At 55.7% G+C, this 23,521-nt stretch overlaps 1 protein-coding gene across 9 annotated transcripts in view; it reads left to right on the forward strand.

The window, feature by feature from the left end:
• Positions 1-606: 606 nt before the first annotated feature.
• KMT2D (lysine methyltransferase 2D) overlaps positions 607-23,521 on the forward strand; it is a 40,059-nt gene continuing 17,144 nt past the window's right edge. For 4 of the 9 annotated variants that reach the window (XM_036019091.1, XM_036019096.1, XM_036019097.1 and 1 more), the window contains exons 1-35: positions 607-1,781; positions 5,980-6,065; positions 6,324-6,450; positions 6,642-6,865; positions 6,986-7,095; positions 7,268-7,430; positions 7,767-7,932; positions 8,031-8,145; positions 8,286-8,443; positions 8,649-8,794; positions 8,931-10,337; positions 10,427-11,535; positions 11,993-12,106; positions 12,447-12,557; positions 13,161-13,265; positions 14,101-14,282; positions 14,462-14,626; positions 14,722-14,831; positions 14,932-14,979; positions 15,631-15,852; positions 16,077-16,196; positions 16,286-16,399; positions 16,619-16,749; positions 16,842-16,989; positions 17,190-17,255; positions 17,430-17,540; positions 17,733-17,870; positions 17,969-18,053; positions 18,299-18,540; positions 18,639-18,712; positions 18,922-18,972; positions 19,091-20,905; positions 21,009-21,191; positions 21,269-21,405; positions 21,632-23,493. In XM_036019091.1, coding sequence (XP_035874984.1) covers positions 6,017-6,065; positions 6,324-6,450; positions 6,642-6,865; positions 6,986-7,095; positions 7,268-7,430; positions 7,767-7,932; positions 8,031-8,145; positions 8,286-8,443; positions 8,649-8,794; positions 8,931-10,337; positions 10,427-11,535; positions 11,993-12,106; positions 12,447-12,557; positions 13,161-13,265; positions 14,101-14,282; positions 14,462-14,626; positions 14,722-14,831; positions 14,932-14,979; positions 15,631-15,852; positions 16,077-16,196; positions 16,286-16,399; positions 16,619-16,749; positions 16,842-16,989; positions 17,190-17,255; positions 17,430-17,540; positions 17,733-17,870; positions 17,969-18,053; positions 18,299-18,540; positions 18,639-18,712; positions 18,922-18,972; positions 19,091-20,905; positions 21,009-21,191; positions 21,269-21,405; positions 21,632-23,493 — 10,108 coding nt within the window. In that variant the 5' untranslated portion in view covers positions 607-1,781; positions 5,980-6,016. The remainder of the gene's footprint in view (positions 1,782-5,979; positions 6,066-6,323; positions 6,451-6,641; positions 6,866-6,985; positions 7,096-7,267; positions 7,431-7,766; positions 7,933-8,030; positions 8,146-8,285; positions 8,444-8,648; positions 8,795-8,930; positions 10,338-10,426; positions 11,536-11,992; positions 12,107-12,446; positions 12,558-13,160; positions 13,266-14,100; positions 14,283-14,461; positions 14,627-14,721; positions 14,832-14,931; positions 14,980-15,630; positions 15,853-16,076; positions 16,197-16,285; positions 16,400-16,618; positions 16,750-16,841; positions 16,990-17,189; positions 17,256-17,429; positions 17,541-17,732; positions 17,871-17,968; positions 18,054-18,298; positions 18,541-18,638; positions 18,713-18,921; positions 18,973-19,090; positions 20,906-21,008; positions 21,192-21,268; positions 21,406-21,631; positions 23,494-23,521) is intronic. The other 5 variants (XM_036019093.1, XM_028531824.2, XM_036019099.1 and 2 more) reach the window with 4 other exon arrangements.

The following is a 23,521-nucleotide window of genomic DNA, read 5'->3' on the forward strand; positions in this document are numbered from 1 at the left end:
TACCAAAATATAGGACACAGGCCCTGAAGATAGGAAGATAAAGACTGCAGGTGGGGGCACCCGGGAAAAGAAGGAAAACTACATTTATGCTTTGATTGGGGCTGTGTGTGTGGTAATTTGGGGGCCAGTTACTAACAGTCCTTTTCCTTCATGAGGGGGTTTGAAAGTCCGAAGCAACGACTCGTTCCGCTTTTCTTCGCGGCCCGAACGTGGCAAGAACCCACCCTTTGCAGCCCCAGACGCCGTGCCTCACTTTCTCCATTTGCGGACTCCAGTTCCCAGGATGCAGAGCAGCGGCCAATCTCCTGGCTCTTCTTCCATCCCCCTCCCGGGAAAGATTTCCCCTGGTCAAGTCAAGGGGGCAGTTTCAGTTTCAGGGACCTACAACTCCAAGGGAACGCAATTATAAAGTGGCTGAAGTCCTAGTTTCCTGAGCCGGGCGTTGAAGGAGGTAGTTACAAGATTGGGGGGAAGGGGAGGGGGGCTTCATTCCCACGTGTCTGCCCACCGCCGCCCCGGCGCCGTCGGGGTTAAAGCGTAGCGGAGGGATCCCGCAGCGTGTGCGTAGAACTGCAAAGTCACAGCCTTTCCTCCGAGAGGGCAGTATCCCTCCGCCGCTCCGCTCCAACACAAAATAGGGCCAGCCTTCTCCTTTCTCCCCTTCTCGAGTGGGGTTCCCTAGGCAAAAGGTCCCCGTCGGGCCTCGCACTGGAGGTTTCCTGAATCTCCACGACCGCTGCCGCGATCTCGGGCCAGGAAATAGACCCTTCGCAGGAACCACCCTACCGGCCGAACAGGAGGCGGAGGGGGGGAGGCGGAGCGGCGCCGCGCTGCACTACTTTCCTCTCCGGTTGCAAATGGCTGCCTCGTTCCCCACTTTCCGCTCAGTTTCCTGACCCCCCGGCGCCGGGAGCTGGGGTTGGGCCATGCACCTCTAGGCCCCCCGCGATCACAACCAGCCGGGGGTCGAGGGGGTGCCGCCGATCAGAGCCGGCCAAGCCGGGGGCGGGGCAGCTCCGGAGGCCAGAGGGGAAGGGAGGCGAGCGCAGGGCCTGGAGCGGCCGGAGGAGAGCGGGCAGAGGGCTCGCACCGCCCGCCCCTTCCTCTTCCTTGCCCACCTACCCTCCTCCCTTCCCCGGGGGGAGCAGAAGGTGGGGGGCTCGAAGCCGCCGAGGGCGAGCGCTCGGGGTCGAGGAACCCGGCGCTGGGTGTGTGTCAGGTTCAGCCCTGCGGCCCCGCCGTCTCTGTGTCGCCGTAGCTCGCGCGGCCCCGGGGCGCCGGCCGGGGCGGGGAGAGGGGCTCGGCGTTTCTGCGAGGGTCTCACGTTCCAACCCGGCCCGGCGCGGGGCGGCGCGGCATTCCTTCCGGGCTGCTGGGGAGGCGCCTCGACGTTCCATCTGGAGAGCCTCGACGTTCTGCCCGAGCCCGGAGCGGGCGACTCGGCCCTAGGACTGAGAGGCCGCCCGACGACGCGGATGCGGAGCCTGCTCGCCCAAGATCAAAGCCACCGGTGCTCTCTTTGTGTCCGCTCGGGATTCGCCGCCTTCGGGCTGTCCATGGAAACCTAAACTGCTGGAACCTGAAGCATAGAACCTCTCTTTGGCTTCTTGCTTTTTTTGGAGGGGAGGGTGGCCACTCCGACCTGGATTTACCGTTCTTGGCCCCCTTAAGCCCCCCCGTGCGGGGGGCGGCTGTGATCGCTCTGGCGGTTGGAGGTCGGGGAGCGGCCCGGGCTCTGGCCATGTTCTCGGATGAGGATTTCTGGATCGCCCTGTGAAGAGGTGAGTGAAGTCCGCCCGGCCAAGGCCCAGAAAGGGTTGGACTGGGGGCATAGCCAGATGGACTATCTTGGCCACAGCTAGCCTTTAGGTTGGAGAAAGGGGTGCCAGGGTTGAGGAGGGTTCTTTTGGCAGGGTCTGTCAGGGGAACATGATCCAGTGGCTTGGGCAGAACTGAGGCCTGGTGTCTTGGGGTGTGCCTCTTTAAAGACTGGGGGTTCAGGGAACCACGGGAGTTTGGGAACCTAGCCAGATCGCCTCTCTGCCTGTTTATTTTTGTGTTGGGGGGAGCTCTACTAAAGTAGGACCCAGGCCCTGATGCCAGCACCAATCCTCGTCGGCTGCTTCTCCGTCAGGGTTCCTTGTGGGCCTTGCGAACAGAACAACTTGGGAGGGTGGGTAGGGTGCCACTGCCAGGTCAGACGTACTGCTAGGTTGGACTTTAAGGTTGTTCTTGCCCATCAGGGCACCCAGAGCTGTCTCAGGGAGACTCAAGGAACCCTCGATCTTTCACCAGGCCTTATTTCACTGTGGGCAGGGAAGATGTGAAAACTAACTAATGTGATTAAGGGGGTGGCTGGGGACAGCTCTGGCCTTGCTGTTCCACTTCAAACTATCCCTGCCTGGCAAAGTGACCGCAGAGAGGCCTAGTGCTGTTTTAGCCTGCTTTGCCTCCCCTCCTCTCGGGATGGACGTAATCTCCAGGGGATTATAGAGGAGGCAGTTGAGATTTGCTCCCTGTGAATGTGGGCTGCAAAAAATGGCTTTTGTCTCCCATTTTTTCTAGGCCTGGTGTGGTGAGCAAGTTGTCCATAAGTCCTTGGCCAATCCTGCAGGCCCTTCCTGACCTCTCCAACCCTTTTTGATCAGGAAATGTTAACTGGCCCTCTGATCCTGTCCTAACCCTACAGAATAGGGTAGCCGGTACCTCTTTGGAGGAGAAACAACCTGATCAGAGCTGTTTCTGCAGAAGCTAGCGTTTCCAGCCCTGGCTGGAGGTGTTGGGGAGAAGGGGTGTGCATGTGAATGTACGAAGGGTGCAGCATGAGCCTCATGCCTCTGGGCCCTGAGCTGGGACAGCCCCTCTCACAGCTGTCATGCTGCCCAGCAGGGATTTGGCTGGTGTGTTTTGCTCCCTCACTCCACCCCCTGCAACATACATACATGAGCTAGATCTCTTTGAGCCTTGTCTTGGAAAGGAGAAAAATAGGGGCTTTGCCCTTGAAAGATTTCTGAGTAGTAATCTCAAGGTGCAAGGTAGCACAGAGGTGGTAGAGTGTGGCTAGCTGTTACCCATGCTCCTCTTCTGGGTGTTGTTTGTCCCCAAAGAATTTCCTTAGGAGGAGTCTCTCATTGTTAGTTGTGGCTTACCCCAGGATGATTGGGCACAGTCCGGAGGGTCTACAGGGCCAGTGTGTTGCCATTTGGATTCTTCCTGGAGGACCAGCCCAAAATGGGGTGTGGTTTGATTCTCAGGTTGGGAACCAGGAAGTCTTGAGTCCTACAGAAGAGCTGTTCACTCAAGAGCCTCCTTCAGCCTTTCACCTTTCCAAGCTTCCATTTCCCCTGTGGCTGGGAAAATGGAGTTAAAGCTTTTGGTCTGGCATAGAGGCATGGAGGAGAGTGTGCTACCCTGCCTTCTTCCTTGCTGTTTTGGGCTTCTTAGGCCTAGGACTGAGGGGAGCCAGCACAGTTTTACTCCTTAGATCTGTACTTGGGGATCTCTAGTTCCCCAGAGGAAACCTGGCCAGGCATTAGTTCAGTTTAGAACTAGGAGAAAAAACCCTTGGTGTGTGTGTATGTGTGTGGGGGGGGGCGGGGGTTCTGGCTGTGAATGATGGGACAGGGAACCTGTGGTCTTTATTTGTTTAGATCTGTTTAGGGGCCTGACAGCTGAGACTCAGCACTGGGGTGCGGTGCTAGATTGCAGGGGTAAGGAAATGGGGCTCAGGCTTCTTGGAGGTGCCCCTAGATTCTTTTTGGTACAGCTTGGAGGACATTCTTTTCACTTCTTGATCTTTCATCTTCCATGACTCCATGAGTGAGGCTCCAACTTTGGAGGATGTTGGTACTCTGTCTTCTAAGGCTGGATAAATGTGGTGTGTTTACCTCCTGGAGCTTACCAGTTTGAGAGGGCTGTGCTCAGGGAGGGCAGAGGAATTTGTCCCTCTGGCCTTGTCTGAGGCAGTCCTCCTCCTACCCACTGTATTATCACTGTTGCTTTTTGGTTTTTGCTGTTTGTGATTCCCTTGGCCTCAACTTTGGGAGCAGAGCAGGTGGAGGATCTTTTGGGGGCATACAGTAAGATGCACACATTTGGAAAACTTTGAAGCCTTCTGGGTGTGGTCAAACCTTGAATGACTGAATAGGAAGAGGAGGCTGGCTGGTGCCCTGACCTCCAGCTCCTGCTTCCCATAGGTGGCTTCTAAGGGTTCCTCGAAGTTCCAAAGCAGCTTTTCTGTGGGCCAGCCAGATGACCACTCTGCTTTCCTTTCAGGTGTGATTGTATGGTAGATTTTGGAAAGAGGTGATCTGGGAATGGAGGTAACAGGTGTCAAGTGATACTTCACTTTCCTAATCTAGTAGATTCTGATAGTGTGTGTGTGGAGGGGAGTAAAATAAAATTTCCTTTCCCATGGCATGTCACAAGAGGCTCATTACCAATCTCTGAAAATGGAATGTGAGTTCAGGGAAGGAGGACTAATATTGTGGTTCTTAAGTAATTGATTTATTGATCCTGGGCACCTTTGAGGGCTCCCCCTGTCTCATCTGCCCCAGTCACTCAGCCCCAAGTGGCTGACAGGGTTATTTGGTAGCTGGTTTGAGAAGGGGGGCTTGTCCTTGCTCAGGTCCCTTCAGTTAAACAAAAAGAGTGGGAAAGGTGAGAGATAAACTTCTCAAATCTTACTCAGACTTCTGTTTCAGACATTTCCTCCACCTCCTCTTCTCTAGGAACACTGTACTTCTCTTTCTTTGCTTAAGCCCCTACCTTTCCCACTAAGAGCTGACACCTATTCCTTTCCCTTTTCTGTAGGATCTCTTTTCTCTTCCTCGCCTCTATAATTTTTCTTATTCTTTACTTCTTTCTTTTTTGGACTATGCTTAGTTGCCTCTGAGGTTTAGAAAATATGCCCAAAGGTATGGATCTCAACCATCTTAGGTATTACTTTAGTGTGTTATATTTGGCTCTAATATAGGCAGGCGTATTTTAGAAGAGGAGACCGTTACCCCCCACCCCCATAGTTCGTGTGGAAACCCTGTTTGACGGAAGAGGAAGGAAGCTCTTCTGCTGGGCTGTGTCCTGCCCTGTTTAGAACTCCTCCAAGTGGCAGTGTGCTTCCTGAGACTACAACTCCCAGCATGCTGAGCTTCAGGCCTGACTACACATGCTCAGTAACTCTTAAGGCCCACTTCTGTTAACTACTAAGGATATCTGAGGAGGAAGGGCAGTTGGTGTTGCTAAGGGTGACGACCTGAGGACTTCAGGCTGGGTGAGATCCTGAGTTCAGTAACTGCAGTGGCCAGGGAGTTGGGCCTGAGCTGGATTTGGATAGGCATGGGTAGAAATTGGGGAGTTTCTCATGTTGTGATTGGGATATCATGGTTAGAAAGAGTGGAGGTTGGGAAGATCCATCCATACCTGGGCTTTAGTTTTAATAATGTGTTCTACATCCTCCAAGACCCCAGACTCCATCTCTGGGAGAGGAATTTCAGCTGTACTCAGACTTCCTGGGTTATGGTCATGCATGGGCTGGCACTGACAGACCTCTAGGATGGTAGCTGACCTGAGACCTGAGGAAAAAGGACAAGGATAGGGCCCATCAGAGGCCCAGAACTCAGACGTGAGGCAAAGGGCGCTACTAGATGTAGACTGGATGTTCTTCTGGTTGGGTGCTGTTGCCCTGGGAACTCTTAGACGGGAGTAAGGAAGTGGGAGAAGGAAGGAGATCCTCTGAAAATCCCGAGTTGGAGAAAAGGGTCTGTGTTTATCAGGGGAGGAAGTAGGCAATAAGATAAAGGTTAGTACTTGAGGTTTGGTACTAAAAGTTTTTTTGTCTTTAGTACTGAAGTACATATGTATGGCTTTGTTCTGATTTCTGTAGGGTCTAGATACCATTAGCTGCTTTTCACCTAGGGTTCTGGGGAAAGTGTTTAGTGGAGAGACTTACTGGTCACATAGATATATTTTTGGCTCTGACAGGTCTCCCCGAGAGGGCCCTGCCCAGTCGGAGAGAGGGATGGACAGCCAGAAGCCGCCTGGTGAGGATAAAGATTCAGAACCGGCAGGTGAGCAGGGCAAATTCTGGGTTTGCTGGCAGCTTTCTGCTGATCTCAGGCAACCTGAGATTTCTGGTCCTGGCATAAGCACAGGAGCTAAGTCTGTCTAATAGACAGGTAATTGAAGGACTTTGTTCTTTGGGACAAAAGTCAAAACGCCATCACTGTGATCCACCAAAGGTTTTTAGATAATCTCATGGGTCTGATGAGTGGGCTATTATTAAATAGTGGATAATGGCTGATCAGTGCTTCTGTTTGTTCATTCAGCTGATGGACCTGCAGCCTCTGAGGAGTCAGGTGCCACTGAGGCAGACCTTCCCAACCCACATGTGGCGGAGGTCTCTGTGCCCAGTTCTGGGGGTCCCAGGCTTCAGGAGCCCCCCCAGGACTGCAGGTAACTAGTTTGGGGAAATGAGGATATAAGGGCACGTGAGTATTTGATTTGAGAGTCTGGGACTTTCAAGAAGGAATATTTAGGGACATTCAGTGTGTGGGAAGCACAGGTGTGTTAAGTCATGGAGTTGTCAGGGGTGCCTGTGGGGTTGTCAGGGATCTGGCATGTTGCTGATGCTTGTGTGTCCACAGTGGGGGTCCAGTGCGGCGTTGTGCTCTCTGTAACTGCGGGGAGCCCAGTCTGCATGGGCAGCGGGAGCTGCGGCGCTTTGAGTTGCCATTTGACTGGCCCCGGTGTCCAGTGGTGTCCCCTGGGGGGAACCCAGGGCCCAATGAGGCAGCACTGCCCAGTGAGGACCTATCACAGATTGGTTTTCCTGAGGGCCTGACACCTGCCCACCTAGGAGAACCTGGAGGTAAGTGAGGGGAAGTGGGATAACTGATCTGGGCAGGAAAGAGGGTAGGGGCTAGGTGGTCCAGAGCCAGCGGCCATCTTTTAATTAATTCTTTCTGTTTGCCTTTTTTCACCTATACAGGGTCCTGCTGGGCTCATCATTGGTGTGCTGCATGGTCGGCCGGTGTATGGGGGCAGGAGGGCCCAGAACTATGTGGTGTGGACAAGGCCATCTTCTCAGGGATCTCACAGGTGGGGCTGGGGCCAGGGGTTGCATAGGCAAAGGGCAGGGTGGGCAGGGCTGGTGGGGTCCAAGAGTCAGGGTAGAATGAGGATAGTGGGCATAACTGAGGTAGACGTAGTGGCTGACCTGTTGCTTTGGGGTGAGCCGGCTGGCACTGAGGCTTTGTCTTCACCTTGGCAGCGCTGCTCCCACTGCACCAGGTTTGGTGCCTCCATCCCTTGCCGCTCTCCTGGATGTCCACGGCTTTACCACTTCCCCTGTGCGACTGCCAGCGGTTCCTTCTTATCCATGAAAACACTGCAGCTGCTATGCCCGGAGCACAGCGAGGGTGCCGCACATCTGGGTGAGAAGTCCTGCCTTTTGGACATTGGGCACACGAGGGGCCAAGTGTGCCTGGGGTTTTGTACTCTGCAGAGCATTTGTCGAAGTCTGTAATTTTGTACTGTCTGTTGGCCTCACTAAAATAGGTGTGAACTTTGAGAGTGCAGGGGCTTTGCCTGTCTTGTTAGCATGGTGTCTGCAGTGCCTCGAACAATGCCTAGCATATATTAGGCAGACACTTAGTAACTATTTATTTGTTCATTTTAGTCCATGGAATGCCTGTTATGTAGACAGCAATGTACTGAGTCCTGCAGGGATTCCATAGCTGACCTGTGTTCTCTGTCCCTTCTAACTACAGAGGAAGCTCGTTGTGCAGTGTGTGAGGGGCCAGGGGAATTGTGTGACCTGTTCTTCTGTACCAGCTGTGGGCATCACTATCATGGGGCTTGCCTGGACACTGCTCTGACTGCCCGCAAGCGTGCTGGCTGGCAGTGCCCTGAATGCAAAGTGTGCCAAGCCTGCAGGTAAGAATGGGAGGGTAGGAGGGAAGCCTTGGACAAAGCACAGTTTAGGAGTAAAAACAAGGGCAGGGAGGGCCCTGTTATATGCCCTGTCTCTGCAGGAAACCTGGGAATGACTCTAAGATGTTGGTCTGTGAGACATGTGACAAAGGATACCATACCTTCTGCCTAAAACCACCTATGGAGGAGCTGCCTGCTCACTCCTGGAAGTGTAAGGTGAGGGTCCTTGATTCTGTCTTACTCTTCTAATTCTACCTTCTACAGCATGTAGAGTTTCCCTGTTGTGACAAGTCCCATGTTTCCCTCCAGTCTCTGCTGTCTGACTAATGCCTGTTTTGCCTTCTCCCCTCTTTTAGGCATGCCGGGTATGCCGGGCCTGTGGGACAGGCTCAGCAGACCTGAATCCTAACTCTGAGTGGTTTGAGAACTACTCACTCTGTTACCGCTGTCACAAAGCCCAGGGAGGACAGCCTATCAGTTCTGTTTCTGAGCAGCATCCTGCTGTCTGTTGCAGGTAGGTAGTGTTAACCGGAAGAGATTGGGCTGTGGGATCAGAAGTGCTGAGATTGTCAGGGGCCATGTTAAAGCAGGCTGCCTTTGAGAGGGGAGCCCTAAGGTGGGCAGTACAGTTGACAGCATTCATGCCTAGTCCCAGTGCACTCTCTAGGAGTTGATAGCTGATGAGAGCCACGGTGCCTGCTCCCCTGTACCCTCTGCAGATTCTCACCCCCAGAGCCTGGTGATCCCCCCACTGATGAGCCCGATGCTCTGTACGTTGCATGCCAAGGGCAGCCAAAGGGTGGGCACGTGACCTCTATGCAACCCAAGGAACCGGGGCCCCTGCAATGTGAAGCCAAACCACTAGGTGAGTAGGGTTTGAGGGTTCCTGAAAGTTCCCCTTGTGTCCCCTGGCAAGAGACAGTTTCTGCTCTGCCTCAGACCCTACACTTTCTGTGGAGTGGAGTTGAGCTAGGTAGGAGCATAGTATGTTGTGTCTGCAGGGAGAACAGGGGCCCAACTTGAGCCCCATTTGGAGGCCCCCCTAAATGAGGAGATGCCACTGCTGCCCCCACCGGAGGAGTCACCCCTGTCCCCACCACCTGAGGAGTCACCCACATCCCCGCCGCCTGAAGCATCGCGTCTGTCCCCGCCGCCTGAGGAATCACCCCTCTCTCCACCGCCTGAGGAGTCTCCTCTGTCTCCCCCACCTGAGTCATCTTCACCTTTTTCTCCACTGGAGGAGTCGCCCTTTTCTCCACCAGAGGAGTCACCCCCGTCTCCTCCACTTGAGATACCCCTGTCCCCACCACCTGAAGCATCACCCCTGTCCCCACCATTTGAGGAGTCTCCCCTGTCACCCCCACCCGAGGAATTGCCCACTTCTCCACCACCTGAAGCATCTCGCCTGTCTCCACCACCTGAGGAGTCACCCATGTCTCCTCCACCTGAAGAGTCACCCATGTCTCCACCACCTGAGGCATCGCGTCTGTTCCCACCATTTGAAGAATCACCTCTGTCCCCTCCACCAGAGGAGTCTCCCCTCTCCCCACCACCTGAGGCTTCACGCCTTTCTCCACCACCTGAGGACTCACCCATGTCCCCACCACCTGAAGACTCACCTATGTCCCCCCCACCTGAGGTATCACGCCTATCCCTCTTGCCTGAGTTGTCACGCCTGTCCCCTCCGCCTGAGGAATCTCCCCTGTCCCCACCACCTGAGGAGTCTCCCACATCCCCTCCACCTGAGGCTTCGCGCCTATCCCCACCACCTGAGGATTCACCCACATCCCCACCACCTGAAGATTCACCTGCTTCCCCGCCACCGGAGGACTTGCTTGTGTCTGTACCACTGGAGGAGTCCCCCCTGTCGCCACTGCCTGAGAAGCCGCACCTGCCCCCTGCACCTGAGGAGCCATGTGTGTCCCCCCAGCCTGAGGAGCCACATCTGTCCCCCCAGCCTGGGGAGCCACGCTTGTCTCCTGCACCAGAGGAACTGCTTCTGTCACCCCGGCCTGAGGAGCTGTGCCTATCCCCTGCACCTGAGGAGTTGCACCTGTCCCCCCAGCCTGAGGAACCACACCTGTCTCCCATGTCTGAGGAGCCACAGCCATCTCTGGTGCCTGGGGAACCATGCCTGAACCCCCAGCCTGAGGAACTACATGTGTCCCACCAGCCTGAGGAACCACACCTGTCCCCTCGACCTGAAGAGCCCCTTGAGGAGCCAGGCCTATGCTCTGCACATGAGGAATTGCCCTTGTTCCTCCCACCTGGGGAACCACCCTCATCCCCCTTGCTTGGAGAGCCGGCCCTGTCTGAGCCTGGGGAACCACCTCTGTCCCTTCTGCCTGAGGAGCTGCCATTGTCCCCATCTGGAGAACCATCCTTGTCACCTCAGCTGATGCCACCAGGTAAGGGGATGTTAGTATCCTCTTATTCTAGGGCAGTCTTAATTTCTTATGGCACATCTAAGAGCCTCCCTTTTTCTCTTTCTTTCCAGATCCTCTTCCTCCTCCACTCTCACCCATCATCACAGCTGTGGCCCCACCGGCCCTCTCTCCTTTGGGGGGCTTAGGGTACCCCTTTGATGCCAAAGGGGACAGTGACCCGGAGTCGCCATTGGCTGCCCCCATCCTAGAGACACCCATTAGCCCTCCACCAGAAGCTAACTGCACCGACCCTGAGCCTGTGCCCCCTATGATCCTTCCCCCATCTCCAGGCTCCCCAGTGGGGCTGGCCTCTCCCATCCTGATGGAGCCCCTTCCCCCTCGGTGTTCTCCACTCCTCCAGCATCCCCTGCCTCCCCAGAACTCTCCTTCTTCCCAGTGCTCTCCTCCTGCTCTGCCATTGTCTATTCCCTCCCCACTGAGTCCCATGGAGAAGGCAGTGGAGGTCTCAGAGGAAGCTGAGCCACCTGAGATGGAGACTGAGAAAGTCTCTGAACCTGAGTGCCCAGCCTTGGAGCCCAGCCCTACTAGTCCTCTCCCCTCCCCCATGGAGAACCTTTCTTGCCCTGCACCCAGCCCTGCTCCAGCCCTGGATGACTTCTCTGGCCTGGGGGAAGACACAGCCCCTCTGGATGGGACTGACACTCCTGATTCCCAGCCAGAGGCTGGGCAGACCCCTGGCAGTTTGGCTAGTGAACTTAAAGGTTCCCCTGTGCTCCTGGACCCTGAGGAGCTGGCTCCTGTGACCCCTATGGAGGTCTATGGCCCAGAATGCAAGCAGACAGGGCAGGGTTCGCCCTGTGAAGAGCAAGAGGAGCCACGTGCACCAGTAGCCCCTACCCCACCCGCTCTCATCAAATCTGACATCGTTAATGAGATCTCCAATCTGAGCCAGGGCGATGCCAGTGCCAGTTTCCCTGGTTCGGAGCCCATGCTGGGCTCTCCTGACCCAGAGGGGGGTGGCTCCTTATCTATGGAGTTGGGGGTATCTACAGATGTTAGTCCAGCTCGAGATGAAGGCTCCCTTCGGCTCTGTACTGACTCTCTGCCAGAGACTGATGACTCGCTGTTGTGTGATACTGGGACAGCTGTCGGTGGAAGCAAAGCTGAGGGGGACAAGGGGAGGCGGCGCAGCTCCCCAGCTCGTTCCCGCATTAAACAGGTAAGGGGCTATTTGGTCACTGGATGTGGTCGACTTCATGCTAACGTCAGAGGTACAGTTCTTTGTCAGTAGCACCTTCCCATCTGGCTCATTGGATTCTAGACTCTCAGAGATCCTTTAGTCCATCCTCTTACTTTATTAAGGAGACTGTTGATACATAGAGTGGGAAGTGACTTGCCCAGCTTCATGGTTACTCAGTGATAGAATCAGGACTAGAAACTCAGGTCTTTAACGCCAGTGTTTTTTGTCATTGTACCACTTGGTCACTTTTTCTGGGAAGAAGAACTTCCTACCTATTGCTTTCTGAGAGCTAGCTTTTCCTCTGTCCTCCCTGGGACTCTTGGCCTTTATTACTTGTCATGCTCTGTCCATTAGTCTCTTCTCTTCTCTCCAAGCCTGTGAAGCTAACACACTAGCCCTCTACTTATCCCTGTAATCATCCACTTCCCTAATTCAGGGTCGCAGCAGTAGTTTCCCAGGAAGACGCCGGCCACGTGGAGGAGCACATGGAGGACGTGGGAGAGGACGGGCCCGGCTAAAATCAACCACTTCCTCCATTGAGACTCTGGTAGTAAGGAGAGGCCTCCCATTCCCCAAACATGCTTCAGCTGGTCCCTTCAAGATTAAACACCCTTTAATCCTGTCAGTCCCCTGCACGCTCACCTGCCTGCCTGCTAGCCTCGGGCCTGTCTGGCTCTGCTCCTTCTGTCCACTTGGCTCTCAGGCTTCTCTGAAATCTCTGCTGTCGGGCTGAGGCCCATTTTGGGAGCTGGGGTGTTCTGCTTTTTAGTCTGGCTCCTGGCCTTCATTTAGCCAGGGGTTCACACCTCCTTCCCCCAACACCAAAGAGGAAAGCAGCTTAGTTGGGGCACGTTTAGCTGCCTCACTTTGCACAACTCTCTGCCTATAAGGTTGCTGATATCGATAGCTCTCCCAGCAAGGAGGAAGAAGACGATGATGACGACACCATGCAAAATACTGTGGTTCTCTTCTCCAATACAGACAAGTTTGTCCTAATGCAGGTACCATATGTGACAAGTGTAGTCCCATGCTTATTAGTGGGACCTGGCAGACTGACATTGGGTGTATGTGTTTAGGTGGGCAAAGCAGATACAGGAAACCAAGGATCTCCTCCTCTACCCAGCTAATGAGAAAACAGTGAATCAGAATCACATTGTTCATTTGTTTGTTCATCCATCAAATTTTTCTTGAGTGCCTCTGAGTTTGGCACTGAGCTAGGAGCTAGGGATATAGCAGTGAAAACGCAGGAATGGTTTCTGCCCTGTTGAAGCTTGTAGTCTGGGGAGCTTGTGTATGTGCTCACCTGAATAACCTCAAAGCTGAAAGAACACTGGCACATATGTTACTCTCTAAGCCTGACCAATCTTTACCCGTCTACTCTTTACTTCTTAACTTACCCACACCAGGCAGTTTCAGTTCACACTATCTGATCAGATGAGCAAGGCATGCTGGGAAGGGGAAGGGTCCTGCGGTGGCTCGCAGTGTGCTGCCAGGGCCTTTGGTTCCCTGACTTCTTCCCTCAGATTAGAGTTGTAGTCAGTTGTCAGGACTGAGTGTGATGAGGAGACCTGGATGGACATTGGAGTTTCTGTGTATTTCCCCAGGACATGTGTGTGGTATGTGGTAGCTTTGGCCGGGGAGCCGAGGGCCACCTCCTTGCCTGTTCCCAGTGTTCTCAGTGCTATCACCCGTACTGTGTCAACAGCAAGGTGAGTTCACGGCCCTACAGGCCTGAGGTGTGGAATGGGGTCACTTATTTCTTATTCTAGGCCCCACACTACTTAAAGGGGCCGTTGGTGATGGAAGTCATTCATCAGGCTCATCTTGGGGAAAAACACTTTGGAAATGGTGGTGGTCTTTATAGTTTCTAGGTGGTAGACCATGACTTGCTGGTATAACTCAGTCTGCCATACAAACTGTGAAAACTTTACTAGTAGAAAACATGATAGAGTCTGGAGATAAAGTGTAAAAGGAAAATCATAAACAAAGGTCTACAAAGAGAAGGCAGTGTTTTTGACCCAAGCACAATCAGTTGGTTTGGTGTTTTCATTAATGTTAACTTAGAACTTGTCCAATGCTAACATCCCCTAACTTGCAGCAGAAGCAGATTTTAAATGTTCAAGAAAAATGGGGGGAAATACATCCTAATCTATCCACGAGTTTGTTGGGGACTTGACTAGCGAAAGATTGCCATTCCGTTCTCGGAGTGAGGCAGTGACAAGGTGCAGCTGTTCTCTGAATGGCAGAGATCCCTGGGGGCCTAAGTTCAGAGTCACTACAGGGTGTGGCAAAAGTATGTTTAGAGTCATTTGTATGGAAAACAGTACAATAATCAAATAATACAAGAATAAACGGTTTGACGTACTCACATCTATAAGCCTACTTTTGTCTCACCCTGTATTTTGGGGGGTGAGAGTGTTCCGCATAGCCTCTCTGTGCTCAAATGGAGGTCTAGCCTGGGCACTGGGGTCCTCCAGCTCCATTCATATAAGTCTGCCCTTTCCTCTGCCTCATATCCTAAAAAATTGCCATCCTCCGCACCAGATCACCAAGGTGATGCTTCTAAAGGGCTGGCGTTGTGTGGAGTGCATCGTGTGTGAGGTGTGCGGCCAGGCCTCAGACCCCTCACGCCTGCTGCTCTGTGATGACTGTGACATTAGCTACCACACGTACTGCCTGGACCCCCCACTGCTCACCGTGCCCAAAGGCGGCTGGAAGTGCAAGTGGTAAGGAGACCCATGATTTTCAGAGGGGCCCTGGGCCTGAGATGTCAGAGTGGATGTGATGTTAAGTGCATAACAGGCTGGATTTAGAAGGCCATCTGGTTGTGTGGTTCTCAGCGAGCACACCACTGGATGCTTTGGGTAGGTTAGGGGCTGAGGGCCTGTCTTTCTCCTCTCTCCAGGTGTGTGTCCTGTATGCAGTGTGGTGCCGCCTCCCCTGGCTTCCACTGTGAATGGCAAAACAGTTACACACACTGCGGACCTTGTGCCAGCCTGGTGACCTGTCCTATCTGTCATGCCCCGTATGTAGAAGAGGACCTACTGATCCAGTGTCGCCACTGTGAACGGTGAGGGTGCCCCTTTCCCCTTGTTTGGCTTCCTCTTCCCTTGTTTTCAGCTTTGCATTGTCTGAGTTTGTCTCCTCATGTGTACCTTCTCCCAGGTGGATGCATGCCGGCTGCGAGAGTCTCTTCACGGAGGATGATGTGGAGCAGGCAGCTGATGAGGGCTTTGACTGTGTCTCCTGCCAGCCTTACGTGGTAAAGCCTGCTGGTGAGTGCCAGGTGCTGGGGATGGGGAGCAGGAGTCGGGCTGGGGTGTCTTGCTTTGAGACAGGGCCTCAAACTGCCTTGGTTTGTCCTTCTTGCCACAGCACCTGTTGCACCTCCAGAGTTGGTGCCCATGAAGTTGAAAGAGCCAGGTGAGTCACAGAACTCTGAGCACCAAAGCCAGAGAGAGCTCACTGTCTAGTCTAGCTCCAACCCCCTAACTTTATCTGATTTGAAGAGGAAGAAACTTCAGAGCCAGGGAGATTCAGTAGCCTGCCCAAGGTCACCCAGTAGGTTAGCAGCAAAGTTACGACTACAACCAAGGCTTCAGGTTTCCCCAGCAGAGTTCCTTCCACCAGGAAATATGGCCTCTGTGTTGCCAGGATGTCATCCCTAGAGAGCACTGGGCCCGTTCTGTTTCTCCAGGAAGGGGCTGGGGCCATCTCCTTTTCCATTATGATGTAGGGATTGCTCGTGGCATCTGGGATGCTCTGTGCTGGCATTCAGCACATAGGGGCACTCCTAGCCCTAGATAGTTAGAGAATATGTTTAGTGAACCTAGGGTTAATCATGAGCAACGTCATTCATGTTTCTGCAGCAGCAGCCTCTTAGTCCCCGTGGGTCACTGATGGAGAATTGGGGCTTTAGCTAGCCCCCAGTGGTGGCCTGTCTTCTCCACCCCTCAAGCCCCAGGCTGGACTTTGGTCTGTCTCTCTCTCACTGCTTTGGTCCCAGCGGTGGACTTAGGCTGAAGCTTGGAGTTCTGGTTCCCCTGGGGTCACATGGTCTTCCCCTTTACGCAGAGCCCCAGTACTTTCGCTTCGAGGGTGTGTGGCTGACAGAAACTGGCATGGCTGTCCTGCGTAACCTTACCATGTCACCCCTACACAAACGGCGCCAGCGGCGAGGACGGCTTGGCCTCCCAGGCGAGGCTGGGCTGGAAGGTTCTGAGCCCTCAGATGTCCTCGGCCCTGATGACAAGAAGGATGGGGACCTGGACACTGATGAGCTGCTCAAGGGTGAAGGTTAGGCTGGAGAATATCAGGGAGTGACAGAGTAGTGGGAGCATGCCTGTGAGAGCTGGAGGTTGGATGGGGGCACACTCCCAGTCACTCTGAACCATTGTTGGTCTTGTTCGAATGGCTCTGGCAGAGCACTTGGCTCTCCGTTCTTGGGTGGCAGAACAACAAAGTTAAAGGGTCCATGCTTCTGCTCTGCCTCCATCTCTCTGCTTTGTTTGGATATGCAGCTGGTGTGGAGCACATGGAGTGCGAAATTAAACTGGAAGGCCCCGTCAGCCCTGATGTGGAGCCTGGCAAGGAGGAGACCGAGGAGAGCAAAAAACGCAAACGCAAACCCTATAGGCCTGGTGAGGCCCTGGGATGGGCAGTGGGGTGGGGAGGGGTTGGTTCACCCAGTCCCCAATGGCTTCTCAGCCTCAGCTCTGCCTCCTCGTAGGCATTGGTGGTTTCATGGTGCGACAGCGGAAATCCCACACACGTGTGAAAAAGGGGCCTGCTGCACAGGCGGAGGTGTTGAGTGGGGATGGGCAGCCCGACGAGGGTGAGACGGGTGAGGGCTCCTGCGGGGCCTGGGAGATGGTGGGGATCACAGGACCTACGGGGCCGTGCCAGTGAGGCCTGGGGGGATGGCTCACTCCAAGGGCTAAGAGGGTGGTGGGCCCAGTTGGTGTTGGGGGAGAGAGTAAGCAGAAAAAACATGCTTAGGCCAAGTTGGGAGCAACATGCTCAGTGTCCCCAGAGAAGCCAACACCTCCCATTCTGTCCTTAGTGATGCCTGCTGACCTGCCAGCAGAGGGCTCTATAGACCAGAGCCTAGCTGATGTGGATGAGAAGAAGAAGCAGCAGAGGCGAGGGCGCAAGAAGAGCAAACTAGAAGACATGTTTCCTGCTTACCTGCAGGTGGGCCTTAGGCTCTGCAGGGTGCAGGACGGGGTGGGGCTGTCTGCCTTGTGGGACATGAAGAAACCCATTTCTCCCTGCCTTTCCCACAGGAGGCCTTCTTTGGGAAGGAGCTGCTCGATCTGAGCCGGAAAGCCCTTTTTGCAGTTGGAGTGGGCCGTCCAAGCTTTGCACTAGGAACCCCAAAAGTCAAGGGGGATGGAGGCTCAGATAGGAAGGAGCTCCCCACCTTACAGAAAGGTGAGTCGTGTGGGGGGCAGGTGCTCTGAAGGGACCCGGCTTTCCTCTGTGCTCAGCAGCTGGCAAGGGAATTTGGTGGGGAGTGAGCTGGTCTCTAGGAAATGAGGGTAGGCCAAAGGCCCACGCCTGTTGAGCTGGGGACCCATTCTGAATGTCAGAGGTAGGGAATCTCTGATTGGAGTGGCAACTGTTGCTTATAGGAGATGATGGTGCAGAGGTTGCAGATGAAGAATCCCGTGGCACTGAAGGCAAGGCTGATACACCAGGTGAGGGCTGTTGGGGGAACTTGGTCATAGCTTGGTTTTGCCTCTGTCAACCTGTTCTGCCCCTGAGCACCATCAGGGTTGCAGACTGGAAGCTGTTCCATGCCATGGTTTGGTTTGGTGCATGTGATACCTCCATGCTGGCCTTGACTCATGGGTTTCTCCTGGCCACTGCAGGTCCTGAGGATGGGGGCGTGAAGGCATCCCCAGTGCCCAGTGACCCCGAGAAACCAAGCACCCCTGGAGAAGGCATGCTTAGCTCTGACTTAGACAGGATACCCACAGAAGGTGAGGCTGTGATCTGCACTTATCATTTATAACGGTCTTCCGTGGGAGAAGGAGAAGGTCCTGCGTGTGGGACTCTGATCTGTACAGTGGGGAGTCCTGGGCAGCTTCCCCGGCCATGATTGTTTGTAGATGTGTGGTGCTCCTTCAAATCCCCAGTCTGCCTCAACATCATCCTTCATCAATCCCCCACAGAGCTGCCCAAGATGGAATCCAAGGACTTGCAGCAGCTATTTAAGGACGTTCTGGGTTCTGAACGAGAGCAGCCTCTGGGTTGTGGAACCCCTGGCCTAGATGGCAGCCGTACACCTCTGCAGAGGCCCTTTCTTCAAGGTGATATGGGTGGTTTGAAGACTGGTGGGCAGGTATGGCCAAGCTTGCTCCCAGGATGGGCCGCCTGCTCCCTTTTTCTGATCCTGTGCCTCTTACAGGTGGACTCCCTTTGGGCAATCTCCCCTCCAGCAGCCCAATGGACTCCTACCCGGGCCTCTGCCAGTCCCCATTCTTGGATTCTAGGTTGGTATCTATGCTTAACCTTTGTGGGCTATCCCCATTGTCCCTTCCCTCCAGTTGGGCCCATGCCAAGGGAGGGAACCTCGGACTTCTGGGTGCTGCTGTACAAATACGTCCCCTTGCTCCTCTCCGCCATCTTGTTGGTGGCCCTCCTCTGTCCAGGCAGGGCACTGGCCTGGCGCTTCTGGGCAGTTTGGGGTGGGATGTGGCATCCCTGCCCCCTGTGACTCTTTGCCCCTGCGCCCCAGGGAGCGCGGGGGCTTCTTTAGCCCGGAACCTGGTGAACCAGACAGCCCCTGGACAGGCTCAGGGGGCACTACGCCCTCCACCCCTACTACACCCACCACGGAGGGTGAGGGCGATGGGCTCTCCTATAACCAGCGGAGTCTTCAGCGCTGGGAGAAGGATGAGGAGTTGGGCCAACTCTCCACCATCTCACCTGTGCTCTATGCCAACATTAACTTTCCCAATCTCAAGCAAGATTACCCAGGTACCTGTGGAACAAGGGCATGGGAGACAACAACCGGTAACATGGTGGGTGCAGGGGACACCTGTCAAGTCTCCTAATGCAATGCCTCTGCCTTCCAGACTGGTCTAGCCGTTGCAAACAAATAATGAAGCTCTGGAGAAAAGTTCCAGCTGCTGACAAAGCCCCCTACCTGGTGAGACAGAAGGAAACCTGGATCAGCATGGGAACTGAGGGGGGAGCCTGTTTTGGGAGAAATTCACTTCAGTTCTTTCCCTTTCCCACTCCCGAAGCAGCTGGGCCAGAAGGGATCGGTTTTTGGGTAGGGAGTGTGAGTGACATGATGGATGGGGGCTGGGCATGAGACCGAGCCCTAGGTCTGAGGCTTTGTCTTCTGTCCTTCAGCAAAAGGCCAAAGATAACCGGGCAGCTCACCGCATCAACAAGGTGCAAAAGGTGAGTGGGGCCCCACTGGGCTGCATGCCGATGCCCGTGGCGGGTGGCCTCTTTGAGGGCGGGGTGTAGGGCCTGTGCACAACAGTCTGACTGCTCTGTGCCTGGTCTCCTCCCGCAGCAGGCGGAGAGCCAGATCAGCAAACAGACCAAGGTGGGCGACATGGCCCGTAAGACTGACCGACCGGCCCTACATCTCCGCATTCCCCCCCAGCCAGGGGCACTGGGCAGTCCGCCCCCTGCTGCGGCCCCCACCATTTTCATTGGCAGCCCCACTACCCCCGCCGGCTTGTCTACCTCTGCGGATGGGTTCCTGAAGCCGCCGGCGGGCACGGTGCCCGGCCCCGACTCGCCCGGTGAGCTGTTCCTCAAGCTCCCACCCCAGGTGCCTGCCCAAGTGCCTTCGCAGGACCCCTTTGGACTGGCCCCTGCCTACACTCTGGAGCCCCGCTTCCCCACGGCACCACCCACTTATCCTCCTTTTCCTAGTCCAACTGGGGCCCCTGCGCAGCCCCCAACGCTGGGTGCCTCATCTCGTCCTGGGACTGGCCAGCCAGGGGAATTCCACACCACCCCTCCCAGCACTCCCCGACACCAGCCCTCGACACCCGATCCCTTTCTCAAACCCCGTTGCCCCTCACTGGACAACCTGGCCGTGCCTGAGAGCCCTGGGGTAGGGGGTGGCAAGGCTTCTGAGCCCCTGCTGTCACCCCCGCCTTTTGGGGAGTCTCGGAAAGCCCTGGAGGTGAAGAAGGAAGAGCTTGGGGCATCCTCTCCTAGCTATGTGGCCCCAAACCTGGGCTTTGTTGACTCACCCTCCTCAGGCCCCCACCTGGGCAGCCTGGAGTTAAAGGCACCTGATGTCTTCAAAGCCCCCCTGACCCCTCGGGCATCTCAGGTAGAGCCCCAGAGCCCGGGCTTGGGCCTAAGGCCTCAGGAGCCATCCCCTGCTCAGGCTTTGGCCCCTTCTCCCCCTAGCCACTCAGATATCTTTCGCCCTGGCTCCTACCCTGACCCTTATGCTCAGCCCCCATTGACCCCTCGGCCCCAACCCCCACCCCCTGAGAGCTGCTGTGCCCTACCCCCTCGATCACTGCCCTCTGACCCTTTCTCCCGAGTGCCTGCCAGTCCCCAGTCCCAGTCCAGCTCCCAGTCCCCATTGACACCCCGTCCTCTGTCTGCTGAGGCTTTCTGCCCATCCCCTGTGACCCCTCGCTTCCAGTCCCCTGACCCTTATTCCCGCCCACCCTCTCGCCCTCAGTCCCGTGACCCATTTGCCCCACTGCATAAGCCACCCCGACCCCAGCCCCCTGAAGTTGCCTTTAAGTCTGGGCCTCTAGCCCACACTCCACTGGGGGCTGGAGGCTTCCCAGCAGCCCTGCCCTCAGGGCCGGCAGGTGAGCTCCATGCCAAGGTCCCAAGTGGGCAGCCCCCCAATTTCGCCCGGTCCCCTGGGACGGGTGCATTTGTGGGCACCCCCTCTCCCATGCGTTTCACTTTCCCTCAGGCAATAGGGGAGCCTTCTTCCCTAAAGCCGTCTGTCCCTCAGCCTGGTCTCCCTCCACCCCATGGGATCAACAGCCATTTTGGGCCCGGCCCTACTTTGGGCAAGCCTCAAAGCACAAACTACTCAGTAGCCACAGGAAACTTCCACCCATCGGGTAGCCCCCTGGGACCCAGCACCGGGTCCACAGGAGAGGGCTATGGGCTGTCCCCGCTACGCCCCCCGTCAGTTCTACCACCACCCGCACCCGATGGATCCCTCTCCTATCCATCCCACGGAGCCTCACAGCGGGTTGGCATCACCTCTCCAGTCGATAAGCGAGAAGACCCAGGGGCTGGAATGGCCAGCTCTTTGGCGGCACCTGAACTTCCAGGTACCCAGGACCCAGGCATCTCCAGCCTCAGCCAGACAGAGCTGGAGAAGCAACGTCAGGTGAGTTGACATTGTGGAGCTGAGTCCCCACATCTCCATGGTCCCTGTGCTATCTCTTCAATTGGAGTAGGACAGACTTAGCCCTCTTCTGTTCTCTGCACAGCGCCAGCGACTACGAGAGCTGCTGATTCGGCAGCAGATCCAGCGCAACACCCTGCGGCAAGAGAAGGAAACAGCTGCAGCAGCTGCAGGAGCAGTGGGGGCCCCAGGCAGCTGGGGTGCTGAGCCCAGCAGCCCTGCCTTTGAGCAGCTGAGTCGAGGCCAGACCCCCTTCACTGGGACCCAGGTAGATAAGGGTGGCAAGGTATAATGGGCAAGGATACTGAAGGTGGCCCCATCTTCATCTGTCTCTTTCTCTCCTAGGATAAGAGCAGCCTTATAGGGCTGCCCCCAAACAAGCTGGGTGGCCCCATCCTAGGGCCAGGGGCTTTCCCCAGTGACGACCGACTCTCCCGGCCACCTCCACCAGCCACCCCTTCCTCTATGGATGTGAATAGCCGGTGAGGCTCCAGGGGGTTTGCTGGGAGTAAAAAGGGAACAGACTTCGTCACCTTTGTGTACTTTGATTTACCCATCTGTTCAATCCTTCTCCTGTCTCATTTACTCTTTTTTTTCTATTCCTTTGCCCTTGCCACATTAATTCTACCCTTTTCTACTGCCCGAGGCCCATGTTCTAGATCTTCTTTACCTTGATGTCATCTTACTGACTACTGTGTATTTTTCCAGGCAACTGGTGGGAGGTTCCCAAGCCTTCTATCAGCGAGCACCCTATCCTGGGTCCCTGCCCTTACAGCAGCAGCAGCAACACCTGTGGCAGCAGCAGCAGCAGCAGCAGCAAGCAACAGCAGCAAACTCCATGAGACTTGCCATGTCTGCTCGCTTTCCATCAACTCCTGGGCCTGAACTTGGCCGCCAAGCCCTAGGTTCCCCCTTGGCAGGACTTCCCACCCGCCTGTCTGGCCCTGGTGAGCCAGTGCCTGGTCCAGCTGGCCCTGCCCAGTTCATTGAGTTGCGGCACAATGTACAGAAAGGACTAGGACCTGGGGGGACTCCGTTTCCTGGTCAGGGCCCCCCTCAGAGACCCCGTTTTTACCCTGTAAGTGAGGACTCCCACCGACTGGCTCCTGAAGGGCTTCGTGGTCTGGCGGTATCAGGCCTTCCCCCACAGAAACCCTCAGCTCCCACTGAACTGAACAATAGCCTCCATCCAGCAGCCCACACCAAGGCTCCCACCCTGCCCACTGGCCTGGAGCTTGTCAGCCGGCCCCCCTCGAACACTGAGCTTGGCCGCCCCCTTCCTCTGGCCTTGGAAACTGGGAAGTTGCCCTGTGAGGACCCTGAGCTGGATGATGACTTTGATGCCCACAAGGCCCTAGAGGATGATGAGGAGCTTGCTCACTTGGGCCTGGGTGTGGATGTGGCCAAGGGAGATGATGAGCTGGGTACCCTGGAAAACCTGGAGACCAACGATCCCCACCTGGATGACCTGCTCAATGGGGATGAGTTTGACCTCCTGGCCTATACTGACCCTGAGTTGGACACTGGGGACAAAAAGGACATCTTCAATGAGCACCTGAGGCTGGTGGAGTCAGCCAATGAAAAGGCTGAACGAGAGGCCTTGTTGCAGGGGGTAGAGCCAGGGGTTCTGGGCCCAGAGGAGCGCCCTCCCCCTGCTGCTGATGCCTCTGAGCCCCGTCTGGCACCAGTGCTCCCTGAGGTGAAGCCTAAGGTGGAGGAGAGTGGGCGCCACCCTTCCCCTTGCCAGTTCACCATCACCACCCCCAAGGTGGAGCCAACATCTGCTACCACTTCCCTAGGCCTGGGGCTGAAGCCAGGGCAGAGTGTGATGGGCAGTCGGGACACACGGATGGGCACAGGACCCTTTTCCAGCAGTGGGCACACAGCTGAAAAGAGCCCCTTTGGAGCCACAGGAGGTCCACCAGCTCACCTGCTAACCGCTAGCCCACTGAGTGGCCCAGGAGGGTCCTCCCTGCTGGAAAAGTTTGAGATAGAGAGTGGGGCCCTGACCTTGCCCGGTGGACATGCGGCATCTGGGGATGAGCTGGACAAGATGGAGAGCTCACTGGTAGCCAGCGAGTTACCCCTGCTCATTGAGGACCTGTTGGAGCATGAGAAGAAGGAGCTGCAGAAGAAGCAGCAGCTTTCAGCACAGCTGCAGCCTGCCCAGCAGCAGCAGCAACAGCAGCACTCTCTACTGTCCACACCAGGCCCTGCCCAGGCCATGTCCTTACCGCATGAAGGCTCTTCCAGTTTGGCTGGGCCCCAGCAACAGCTTGCTCTGGGACTTGGAGGTTCCCGACAACCAGGCTTGGCCCAACCACTGATGCCCACCCAGCCACCAGCTCATGCCCTTCAGCAGCGCCTGGCCCCACCCATGGCCATGGTGTCCAACCAAGGGCATATGCTAAGTGGGCAGCATGGAGGGCAGGCAGGCTTGGTGCCCCAGCAGGGCCCACAGCCAGTGCTGGCACAGAAGCCCGTGGGTGGCATGCCACCCTCCATGTGCATGAAACCCCAGCAGTTGGCGATGCAGCAGCAGCTGGCTAACAGCTTCTTCCCAGATACAGGTAACCTCCGCTGGGGGAACTGGTTTAA

This window comes from Phyllostomus discolor, chromosome 2, assembly GCF_004126475.2.
Source record: "Phyllostomus discolor isolate MPI-MPIP mPhyDis1 chromosome 2, mPhyDis1.pri.v3, whole genome shotgun sequence".
Classification (NCBI taxonomy): domain Eukaryota; kingdom Metazoa; phylum Chordata; class Mammalia; order Chiroptera; family Phyllostomidae; genus Phyllostomus; species Phyllostomus discolor.